General features: G+C 24.4%; 1 protein-coding gene across 2 annotated transcripts; it reads left to right on the top strand.

The window, feature by feature from the left end:
- Positions 1 to 435: 435 nt before the first annotated feature.
- Positions 436 to 6774, top strand: LOC126902960 (nuclear pore complex protein Nup133). 2 transcript variants are annotated; one of them, XM_050680785.1, is made up of 3 exons: positions 436 to 800; positions 2892 to 2955; positions 3057 to 6774. In XM_050680785.1, the coding sequence occupies exon 3, from the start codon at positions 3065 to 3067 to the stop codon at positions 6362 to 6364; it is 3300 nt and encodes a 1099-aa protein (XP_050536742.1). In that variant the 5' UTR covers positions 436 to 800; positions 2892 to 2955; positions 3057 to 3064; the 3' UTR covers positions 6365 to 6774. The 2 variants fall into 2 exon arrangements, with proteins under 2 accessions (XP_050536742.1, XP_050536732.1); XM_050680775.1 differs by lacking the exon at positions 2892 to 2955.
- Positions 6775 to 13581: the final 6807 nt, after the last annotated feature.

Below are 13581 nucleotides of genomic sequence, written 5' to 3'. Positions count from 1 at the left end.
GTGAATGGCTACATTCTACGTAACCCTAAAAAATACAATTATATTATTTCACTGAATTCATAGTTCAATGGTTGAGAAAGTAAGGTTACAGCTCAACAGTCAAGGTTTAATTAAAATTTTCTACTTTCATGTGATATAATTTGAAAAAAAACATCTTTAGTAAATAGAATTGATTAAATAAAATAAAAATTTTTTGATTTCAACACAACTATTATCACACGAGTATAGTAAAATAAAATTTCCATCTTTTCTTTTAGGCCAAACATTATCAGTCTCTATACTTCGTGTACAAATTTTTTGATATCAAATAAAATAAGTTGTTGATATCAAAAAATTTGTACACCAAGTATTGGAACTGATAATATTTGTCCTAAATTAAAATGGCTTCAGCTGTTATCATGAGTCAGCAATTGTTGATTATACAGAGATACTTAATAAAATGTTTTATTTTATGTTTGTGATAATTTATAAATGTGATTATATATATCCATGGCAATAGCTAGTCTTTGGATTAAACTGTTATCAGACAAGCGTATTCTTAACCGCAAATTTAAGTTTATCAAGAGAATAATAACATGTCCGTGAATTTAAACCGAACAATTTAAAAAAAATAACGAAGTGAAATCTATAAGTTGTTTTATCTTTATATTCTATTATTTTCAAATAAATTGGATGTTAAAAGAAATAATTATACAAAAAATTATAAACTAATTAATAGGTATCACTTCAATTAATTACAATTTTATTTACTTTTATGGTCAATTTAATTAAAAAATTAGAATCTTCAACAACAAAATAAAGTGAGTTAAAATCAATCATATTCAAAGTATCATAATCAAGTCAATTTTAAATAATTCATTACTTTATTTTTAATTTATAAGGAATGTACGATATTTCAATCAATTTTTATTGTAAAACTTCCAATTTAATTAATTAATCAAATTATTTATACTGAATTAAATTTTCATTGATCTTTTATTGACTGATTAGTTAGTCACTTATGACTTATGAAAATTGTTGTTTTTTTTAAAAATAATTTTGGAGTTTATGGTCATAGCTAAAAAGAAAATTCAAGATGGTATTTATTAATTAACATTTGTTTCCATAAAATAAATATTTGTTATTTCTTTTTTTGTATTATTATTAACCTTATTCAATCAAATTTTTACTATTTTAAAATAAATTATTATATAATTAATAAAAATTAGAATCTTAATAGTTAAATGAAGAAATTGAACATATTTTAATACTTTTTTATATTAGTTTATTCTTAAAATTTCAAAAATGTTATTTTTTTTAACCATTTTACTATTAATAGTAAAAAAGTAAAATAATAAAAGAAAACATAAAAATTAAATGTATATAAATTAATAAAATTATTGCATGTCTATATTATTATTCTTAATTTGTATAATATTTATATTTGAGATATTATACGCCTAAGTTAGTAATCTCCTTTTTAATTTAAAATTCTTATAATTTTAAAATATTTTTAATACATATATAAAATTGACTATTTTTATAAATGAATGAATTTTGATATAAAAACTCAAAATCCTATTTTTATGTAAAATGATAAGCTCATATGCATAAGTTATAAATGTAAAATCCATTAATTTTTTATGTTTTTTAATTTAACAAACTATTAAAAGCTTAAATTTAAATAAAGAGACTGATGAATCACAACTATTCTTTAATTTTTTACTTCTTCAATGTTTATTTTAATTTTTAAAGTATTATTATATTTATTTAAGTTATAATATAAACTATTTATTAAGTTTTTGAGTACAAAAGTACTTGTTATCTTTTGGGACAATGTATAGTTACATTAATATTTTGTAAAGTAGTTGTATAATAAAATTTCCATAACCTATACTAATTTATATGTTAATATAAGCATTTAATATAATAAGCATTTTAATACATAGAGTGGATATGTATTGAGGATGTGAACAGCACTTATGGTGTAAGTTCACTTTGCTGACAATATATACCAATTATATGTACTAAAAATTGTTGACAATTCATAAAAAATTTTCTAAGAAAAGGGTTAAAAATATGGTTATTTTTGAAAAATTATCAAGAATGTAATTTTTTTTTAAGAGATAAATAATAAAAATATGCTTTTAATGTATTTCATAACTATACAATTTTTTTATATAAAGTAACTTTAAATATTTGCTGGATCAAAAGTTATTAAAGACATGGGAACATGGTGCGATACACTTATACAGAATGGTTGATATATTGTTAACCACTAGATTTCTTCTTAAAAATTTTGTATTATTATTATTATTATTATATTTTGTATTTTTTGTATTATTTAAGTAATATTTATTTTTTGATTTTTAGCTAAACAATTTTTATGTTAATGCCTTATCCCTTTTAAGAGTATTAATTTAATATTTTTTAATGAAAACGCTCATAATTTTCTTGTTCAATAGAATATGGTCTAATTAAAGAAATGACTGATTAACAAAAACTCTTGAACCAACAGTTATTTTACTCGTGGGTAGGAGTAGCACAGAAAAAAAAAATTCATAATGATAAAAATAATAAAAAGCACACCCCTCCTACAATCTACATTTTAAAATGTTAATAACTTCCAAAATACTATTTCATAAGTTATTTTTGATCAGTTATTTTTCATTGTATGTACTGGTTAAATATGTATGTTATCATTTAAACAAATAAATGTGGTACCCTTATAAGGGATAAAAAATATATTAAAAAATATTTAACCATTTACAAATGGAGAAATAAATAGTCAAAAACTTTTTTAAATTATTATTTTAGAAGAAATGTAGTGGTCAATGATAAATCAATCACATAGTATAGTTGATTAATTATGTTTGTACTAAACTAAAAATTTATTTATTTTTGTTATGTAGGTGGTTTTTGATGTGATTCTTTTAAAGAAAGATCATATCAATTAATAATAATCTCATAACTTATGTAAGTATAGAATAAATGTGAAAATCTATGTTCCAAATTTTTAACTTAAAAAAATTATAACTTATTTTTAAAATAATGAATATAATTGTTTATTTTTTTAGGTTCTAAGATGGCATCTTTTGACTTAAGAAGGGAATTACAGTCTAGAGGTCCTGTTGCAAATCTTAATAGAAGTATTGCCACTAAAAAACATACTTTACATTTTGATGGCCGCTTTGTTAGTAAATCGGATCGGTACCAATTGGAGTCGTATGGTCTTTATACACCAAATCCTGTTCTTGAGGGATTGAGCTTATCAAATAAAAATAAAATTCTATGGTCAGCTCGTTTATCTGAAAGTTTATGGGCTTGGTTTGTTTATGGTCGCAAACTTATGGTTTGGAATGCTGAAAATAATAAAGAAAGCAAAATGAATCCGTGTTTTGAGCTTGGATTACCAGCTAGTGAAGTTGCCCATCAAGCTGCATTAGTATGGGTGTATGAACCTGAAACGGGAAAATCTACATCACATGCATGTTGCATTGCAGTGTCACCTGAAGGTTTAGTAAGATTTTGGAGAGATGTCTATGATGAAGTTATTTATTCTGAGCATAACACTGAATTAATGGGAAAAGAATGTGAGTTTTTGTATCAAGTTGATAGCTCTAGGTTTATTTTATTAACAACCACTGCTGATTTAGTTATGGTAACTGTTAATATGGACACTATAAGACCTCAAATTAGTAGCAAAATATTGACTGAATCAACTGGATGGTTAGGTAATATATCTATGAATTTGTCATCGCTTGTTTTTGGTTCAGCTGGACAACAAACTGATCCAAAAACAGTCCGTGGTTGTGTTATAAAAAGTTCGTTTAATTATACAGAAAACTTATATGTAGTAGTTACAAATGGTACAACTCTAACAAAATGGAATGTATCTACACCAAATCGTGAAAAACAATTGTTTGAAATTAATTTAGCTAGTTCTTTACAAGAAAAATTTTCAATTTTGATGTTCAATAGTATTAGCACCGCAGATTTAGATATGGAAATAATTGATATGAAACCAATATACAACCGCAATGAAGAAATTATGGTACTTATTTATACTAAGCCAACACAAGCACATAATTATTATATTTTGGCAACAATTCAAATTCATGATAATAAATGTCCTATAACCTCTCTTCATGTATTAAACAATATTGAAAGTTCATATTTAAATGAATCAACACCCGAATTGTTAATCACTGATCAACAAGCTTTTATATTATCTAAACGTTACATAATTGTTGTCAGTGTTGAACCTGAATTTCAAACTGATATTATAGGAAATGATTGTGATTTAAAATTTGGAGGAGGTTCTGTAGTAAACAATTATGGTATGTTTTTTACCCAATCTCATTGTTTAACTGTTATTACTAAATTAGCAGATTCTGATTATGATTTTAATGAATCAAGGAGTGTTCTTCAAGTTCCAGATTTAAATCAATCTAATATAATATCTGTAGAAATCGAAAGTGGAAGTAATGAAACTAGACTTAAATCAGCTTTTCTTCAATTTATAAGCCGTAAAATAGAAAATTGTAAAGCTCTAGTAAAACAAGCTTGTCCCGAGGAGTCAACAGCTAATGACGGATCTAATTTAGATAAAACTGTTTTCAAAGTTGGAGAAGATTTAATTAATGATATACCAATTAATGATCCTCGTTGGTTAGGGGTTCAAGGTGAACCAACTATAAGGTCATCTTCAATGGTTATACTTAGCCATTTAGAAGAAAAACAGCAAGCTATTCATTGGTATTTGAAATTCTTACAAGAACTTGGTTTGTGGTCTCGTATGAGAAAAATTAATAAATATGGTACTCAAGTTTATACTGGATGTGCCTTAAAGGATTTAAGTGAAAAACTTCAAGCTACTGTAACATTTAGGAAACTTGAAAATGAATATGGTGAACTATTGGATTTGTTAATTAAAGAATCTGTTGAAAGTAACGCTGAAAGTTATACTTCTCCACCTGGTCTTACGCACATTGATAAATTTTATAAACAAGTTAGTATGTCTCACTCCTTATTTAAAAGATTATGTAACTATGGTGTAGAAGTTGCTGCCACTAATCGCAGTTCCGTAGACATATGTTCTATTCTAAGTAATATAAATAGCATATTAGTTAAAGTCATAGGAGCAGTTTTAGAATACAGAAGACAAAATATTGAGTTCTTTCCCATTGATAAGCAAAAAAAAACTGAAACATCTTGGATTTTATGCAAGGGAGATGATGGAATTTGTTCTGAACTCTTAGATCAAATAAATGTTACATTAAAATTTGCAGATATGTCAAATATAACTAAAGAAATTCGATCTGAAATGTCTGATCAAGTATCTTTCTTAGTAGATGCTATTTTATCAAGTTGTATTGATGTGTTTAACAATACTGATTCTAAGTTTATTGACATGAGATCTAATTTACTTAATGAGTTAATCTGTCATAAAGAATATCATAAGTCAATTGAATTGGCTGAAAAGTATGGAGATTATAAAGTTATTGTAGAAGTATGTTATAAAACAAATAACATTGAACTATTATATATCTTTATGGATAAATTGTATGATCAAAATTTTCGTCAAATTGTTTTTACGTGGTACTTGCAGCATGGTAAAGTTGTAGAATTTTTACGTAACTTTTGTCGTAGACCCAAATATGAACGCGATATTGTCATAGCTCTAGAAGAATATCCAAAATATGGTTGGATAGCTGGTGGACTAGCTGAAAATATGAATATGGCATGTGAATCACTTAAACGCTGTTGGTCAAAAGAAGAATCAAATATTATACGAAAACAAAATCAGCTCAACTTATATAAAATGGCATTTTTAGCGAAGCATGGTCCATTAATAAACCATCCTGAATTAGAAAAAATTGATAAAGAATTAGAAATTGTTAATCATCAAATTAATATACCTGAATGTGTTTTAGAAACACTTAACATTAATTTAAACAATATGTTTGTACTTTCTCCTTCTGAAATATTTAATCATTATATTTGTAAAGAAAATGTGATGTTGGATGAAAATGATTGCTTACGGGCATTGTCAGTTTTACGATTTATTGAAAGTCAAGAAGAACGTGAAAAATTAAGTCGTAAATTATGGTGTGAAACTATTCTTAGAGAAACTCTTAAATACCCACTTCCTGATCAAGAGATTGATGATCCACAACAGTTAACTATGGATTTATTATTTTTCAAAACTTTAGTTGTAGTGTACGAAAATGGTTTACTAGATTTTGTACCGTCTTTAGACTGGCTTTTACATGCAAAAGAATTGGAGGCATTTCATACAAATGCTGTATGGCAATATATTATGAAAATGGGATTTGAATGTTGTTTAAAACCATCTAGCACATTAATGGATTATGATAGTTAGGAAATTCTTCCTTGTAAAATAATTTTTTTTTATTCATTTGTACATATGTTCTAGTGTAATTTTCATATATATGTTTATTTACATAAGGTATCCTTTTTTAAGTTTTAAATAATTCAATTTTTTTAATATTTACAATTTATTTTGTTTAGTTATGAATAAATTGTTCTATTATTTAAAAAAAAAATGTTTAAGATTTTGCATTATTACCAACTTTTTATGTCTTTTTTTCCGCTTTCATATTTTATTCATTCGGTTTAGAATTGACTAAAATTTAATATTTTATTGATATTTGGGCTATTTTTATGTTTTAATACCAAGTGGTTAAAGATTTTTATATAAAAAAAATTATATTGTAGAGAAATGAATCACAAAAATACATTGTGATAAATGTTTTGAAGTAACCAATATATTTATTAATTAAAGCTACTGGTATGGCTATTAATATCATCATTATTATTATACCACAATACTATAACTGTATTGTATATAGTTTATAGAATTTATTAATGTAATGATTTTTTGTCTTATTTTTAGCACTAAATCTTTATTGTTAAAATAATAATAATAATAAATATAAGTAATATTTTTATAATAATTAAAGCTTACGTTTGATTGAAAAGACATTACAAGAAAGTTCATGAAATTGATGAAAGCCTTTCTAAATTTTAGAAAAGTAATTTAAATTAAAAATTAAATTATTATTTCATTAATGAGGCTGATAAAATTTTTTTTAAGTCTATTAACTTAAATTAATTGGTCATTAAGATTGAGAGTATCTTTCAAAAGTATAACTGTATTTTAGAAGCAGAAAGGTCCATTTATATCAAATTTTACTTTTTGTGTATTATTATATTAATTTTCATTGTATATCATTACTTATCTAAATTATAATAACATTATACTTATTATTGAAATTTTTAAATGTTAATCCATGCTCTCCCAGAAGAGCGCGACAGAGTATGTGTAATAATAAAAATGACAACTCGCACCTTATCACAACTCAATATTTTAAGATAGTTTTAATTTCCGAAATAATGAGTGAAAAGATATTGTTGTTTAAATCGTTTTTTTTTGCTTCGAAGTGAAGCTGAGAAGGTATTGGTATTACTATGATGTGTTTTTTTTTTGTGTCTTACCACTTTTTTCAGCTCTCACTGAACTTATTTCTTTCAACGATACGTCAAAAGATCAAAAATCGTATCTAGTCGAAGACGTTACCCTCAAAAATTGAAAAAAATTCCCTCGTTTCTCGTAAATGGGGGAAACCTCCAAAAAAATTACAATTTTAAAAATCGCTAATTTTCGACATTTTTTCAATTTTTTTTTACTTAAAACTGCCATAACTTTTTCAAAATTGAACAAATCCATATAATTTTTTTTAATAGATGCATAATGTTCTTACTTATTTGATATTTTTTTTTATAAATTTGACCCTAAACCTGCCCACAGGGTAGGATTTAAAATGACAACTTTTTCACAAAAAATTAACTTTTTCAACTTGACTTTTTAAAATGTACCGGAAAGTCTGACACTTTTATATATATCTTAAATTAAAGCTAATGTAATAAACTTTTTCATTAAAAAAAAAATTCGAACTTTATTTTATCTTCACGGTGAAAATGGCTACCAATTCTATTTTTGTGTGAAAATTCTTGATTTTCGTATTTTACATTTTTAACTTTATTATTATTCTATAACTTTTTGAAAAATGTATGGATCAATAGAATTTTTTCATGAGAAATTGTATTTATATACATCTTGGCATACTTTTTTTTTAAATCATTCCTTTTCCTTTAATACAGAGGAGGTTCAAAACTTAAAAATGCATATACAAAATAGAACTTTTTCAACTTAATTTTTGAAAATGTTCTGGAAAAACTGACACTTTTATATATATCTTAAATCAAAGCTAATATAATGTACTTTATTATGGAAAAAAAAAATTTCAGACTTTATTTTGTATTCACGATGAAAATAGTTACCAAATGCTAATTTTGTGTGAAAATTCTCGATTTTATATTACAATTTTTAACTTTATAATGTTATAACTTATTGAAATGAGTATGGATCAATACAATTTTTTTATGAGAAATAATATTTATATCTGTTTTTCATTCAACATACTTTTTTTTAAATAGCACCATTTCCCTTTATATAATTATACAGAGTGATTTTTTTATCATAACCCACTCAATTACTTGCAGAATAATAATAATTTAAACATTTTTTTTTTATTATCTTTAGTTGCACATTATTCTTGAATTTTTAACTATGTAATACTTTTTAAGTTCATCCCTTATGCCTTGGAGGGGGGTCATCTTTGTTTTTTTAAATGGTAACACATATTTTGAATATAATAAAATGTTTGGATTTTTAATTAAATAGTAAATGGAATTTGAATTTTTAATATAACTTTATTAGTTTATTAGATATAAATATTTAAAGTTTCAAATTTTTGAGTTAATATACAGGGTGTTCAGTAAGTCAGGAAACGGGTATCTATTGTTCTCATTGTTACAAACAATGAGAACAATAGATACCCGTTTCCTGACTTACTGAACACCCTGTATATGTATAATACACAAGGAATTACAAATACAGGTAGCTAATTGATTTTTTATGACATCGATATTAGCAGGTACACAGCATTGTTATTATCAATGATAGTAAGGCACATTGTTATGAGTTTATAAATACACTAACTGACAATACAGAAAGTATATCTATTGATAATCATAATTTATAATAAACAATCCGTGACTGAGACAGCGATGTCATAAAAAATCAATTAGCTACCTGTATTTGTAATCCCTTGTGTATTATACCTATATATTAACTCAAAAATTTGAAACTTTAAATGATTATATCTAATAAACGAATTAAGTTATATTAAAAATTCAAATACCATTTACTATTAAATTAAAAACTCAAACATTTTATTAAATTAAAAATATGTGTTACTATTTAAAAAAACAAAGTTGACCCCCTTCCAAGGCATAAGGGATGAACTTAAAAAGTATTACATAGTTAAAAATCCAAGAATAATGTGTAACTAAAGATAATGAAAAAAAAAATGTTTAAATTATTATTATTCTGCAAGTAATTGAGTGGGTTATGATAAAAAAATCACCCTGTATATTATAAATATATATATTTATTCTCATATTACACTTATGTATCATAAAACTTGTAATCAGGATATAAATATTGAAATAGGAGATCATGTAGCTTTTGGAATAATCTATCAATTTTTTTTAAATTAAACACTGTCTACGGATTTGCATCGAAGCGTTTTTTATGATAGTGATTTTAATCACTGTCAGATATCATCTATACTGATCCAACTTTGGGCCTACGACCCCACTGTGCTGGTTTTTTTATTTTATAAGCTACTTTAATCTGCAAGTTGCCTTTCAAAAGGCAACTTTGACCCTTATAATGTATAACTATAAAAAATACTTAACAATTGATAAGTTAGAATTAAATAAAACTAAAAAATACAAAAGAGAACTTTCTTTACAATTATTGTTTTAAGAAAAATCTAGAGGATCTTTATAATAACAATTTTGAAAAACACCGATCTAATGTGTTGCTCTCTCTGTTAAATATGCGCCAACATTTTTATTAATTAAAATAATTAATATTTTAATTTTTTATTAGTGAGTAATTAAGAATATCCTCCAGTTTAAGAGTTAGTCAAACAATAATATCAGATGTTTTGCTTATGTTATATATATATACATACTTTTATGGATGGGCAGTTTTTTTAAATACTTTATTTTGTTTGTTTCAATTGCATAAATAAGTGGAATTTTTTAAACATAATTGTTTTCAAATATTTATAATATTTAAAAAGTGCAAAAATTCACTTGAGTAAAACATTTATTAATTAATTTTCATAAAATGACATTTTTACTATAACGAAAATGTTATTAGATTTAATCATTCCATTTAGTGTAGGATAAATTTAGAATTAGAAACGACTTAAATAAAATAACAAAATAAATTAATTTTTTTTAATTTGTCAATGAACATCGAAATGATTGCAGAAAATTATGTTGATACAATTTCAATAAAATAGTTTTAGTATATTTTTTTAACTTTTTTTTTATAAAAGTATAAAAAAATTAATTGCGCATCCTCGTTACACTCATAGAACGAGTTAATTTACATAAAAAAATATTAAGTCTCATATAATTGTATGATAATATATACATGGGTGCCCGCAGGGGTGGCAAGAGAGGGGCGTTTGCCCCCCCCTGGACTTTAGAAATACATTTTTAAAAATTATAACCAATCTGATTTAAATTTGTATAATCTGAAAATTTTTATTTAGTTATGACTCATGAATATATATAATAATTATATATATATATATTTTGCAATTTTCAGTTAATAATACTTTATTTAATGTTACTTTTTGGTATTTAATTTTTTTGCCCCCCCCCTGATAAATTTCCTGCGGTCGCCCATGAATATATATATTTTAATTAGTATTTTACGTTAGATAATTTTTATTCTCAGGCGATATAATATTTATTCAGTCATTTTTTATTTGGTGCGCTAATTAAATTATCTAGAATAATTTTCAAATTAGCTATAGAATATATTTATAACAATATATATTGTTTATATATTCATATAATATGTACTAATACACTTATTGAAAAAAGAAGCATATTCTATTCCTAATTAGTAGTGATCTATAATTCATAATAAGTCATTATTTACCATTTATGTATTTTATTGTTTACGATCTGCTTTGTTTAAACTGAGATTTTTACACACAGGGTTACTTATTTTTTAAGCTAAGATTATTGTTTTGAAGTTTATTATATTTTATCAGTATTAACAATATATCAAGTAATTCTCTTTTTATAAATTTTACTATGCATGTAGTTTATGGTGTATGATAGTTATGGTGTAACACTACTTAATAAAATTGAATGGTTTATATCCTGCTGTTCGACTCTTATCTCTAAAGTGATAAATTCTTTTTTCTCACGTGTAAACCGAAGAAATTAAATTTTAATTTCATTTACTCAGCAGGGGAAGTTTAATGAAACTTAAGAAAGTAGTATCATGTTTAGGTACAAACATTAAAAATCGTTATTTGCTCTATAACCTGATACTACTTCTTATAAAAAGCTTTTTGATATATTATATTTATCAATACTTAAAATTACTTTTGCTTTTTAATAAAATATATTATAGCGTAATGTAAGCCTATTACTCAGTCATTAAAGTAACTAAAAGTCATTTGTTACATTATGTCACTTTTTCACTATTAGAGACACAATTAATGAAAAAAGAGTAACTTTGATGAATAATTTATCTAAAATAAAACATTTTTTGTGTTCTTTTTAATTAAAATTTTTGTTTGTAACTTCATAATACTATTTTATTGTATATTTTTGTAGTTTCTTTCATTTATTTAAAAAAAATATTAAGTATCAGTACTGGTATAGCTATATTCCAATTATTTTTTTATAATATGCAAATCATTAATCATAGTTTGCTATATTATTGCTAATCATTCTTGCTATACCTTGAATACGGTTCAGGTATTAATTTATAAAGCTAAATTGTTTTTAAATGATATAATATATGTAACTTATAATACTATTATAAAATTTAAAATATAGATATCATATTATCCGGGTTTTATATTCCCATAAAAATTGAGATGAAAACATTTTCATAAAATTTAAACCCGAATTACAGCAGAAGCTTAGATGTCAATGTTTAGGTTTTCTATATTAAAGCCCTCTATAACAAAATTACTACAGGTTGACGAAGGCGATGTATATGAATAACATTATATAAATAATCGAATATATAAATGACTTAATTAAATTATATAGTGTCATGGGTAAATTTATTTCGAGAAAATTCAATTAAGAACTATTATTACTACTCTGCAGTTATTTGTGTACTTCCAACTGATAATTTCTCAAATATAACATAATTTAAATCATTTGAGGTAATATTCACTTGGTAAAAATCTTAACTCATGAGATGGCATTATGTAATTGCCAATCATTGTAATTATTTGTTTAAATAATTACTATTTTAAAAAGTAGATAAATAACAATTGAAACCTAAAATTAAGCTTTGAATGAAATTCAATTAATTATTGTAATCAGTAGCATAGCTAAAGGGGCTGAAGGGACTCTAACCAGACGACCGAATTATTACTTTTAGAAGGACATTAGAAAAGAAGGTTATTAAAAATAATTTTTACTATAAAATAAAAAAAAAATTGTAATATTATAGTCTAGTAGTAGCACACACAAATAGAGTAAAAAAAAAATTCACTCGTTTTCTGTAAATAAATATATATATAGAACAACTTTTGGATCAGTATTACAGAAATTATTGACATATTTATATCTAGGTGTGAAGAATAGTACAGCCAAAATGATAAGTCATAAAAATTGCAGCAGCCATTCTTCACCTCTAGTTATTACTTTAAATTTTTTAATAACTTGTTAACAACTAGTCATCTTATAAGATCATATTAAATAAGATTTATTAAATAGGCTAGTAAATTAGGGGTGTTACCTTATGATAAATTAAATTTGACATCCTTATATGGTATAAGGAATGAATATAAAAAAACAGTATGAGTAAAAAACCCAGCACAGGGGGTCGCGGCACAGTGGTGACGTGGCATAGTTGGATCAAGTATAATGATATCTGACAGTGATTAAAATCACTATCAAAAATAAACGCTTCGATGCAAATCTTTAGATAGTGTTTAATTTTAAAAAAATTGGTGTTTTATTCCAAAAGCTACTTGATCTGCTGGTTCCTTATTAATATCTCGATTAAGATAAAGTATGTCGAATGAAAAAAGGTTTATTAAAAAATATTATTTCTCATAAAAAAATTGTGTGGATCCATAATTTTTTCAATAAGTTATAGCATTATAAAGTTAAATATAATATAAATAATAAAATCGAAAATTTTCACACAAAAATAGCATTCGGTAGCCGTTTTCACCATGAAGACAAGTCCAGAGGTCAAATTTTTTTTTTTCAAAATAAAGTATATTACATTAGCTTTAATTTAAGATATATATAAAAGTGTCAGACCTTCCGGAACATTTTCAAAAGTTAAGTTGAAAAAGTTAATTTTTTGTAAAAAAGTTGTCATTTTAAATTCCCCCCTGTGGGCAGAAAAAAGGTCAAATTTACAAAAAAAATATACCAAAT

Source organism: Daktulosphaira vitifoliae, unplaced genomic scaffold (assembly GCF_025091365.1).
Source record: "Daktulosphaira vitifoliae isolate Bord-2020 unplaced genomic scaffold, ASM2509136v1 Scaffold_1, whole genome shotgun sequence".
NCBI lineage: Eukaryota > Metazoa > Arthropoda > Insecta > Hemiptera > Phylloxeridae > Daktulosphaira > Daktulosphaira vitifoliae.
The sequence above is the reverse complement of the archived record's forward strand: the minus strand, read 5'-3'. Positions and strand labels throughout refer to the sequence as shown.

Coding starts and splice junctions, on each gene's coding strand:
- LOC126902960 (XM_050680775.1), top strand. CDS start 3,065: ATGGCATCTTTTGACTTAAGAAGGGAATTACAGTCTAGAGGTCCTGTT.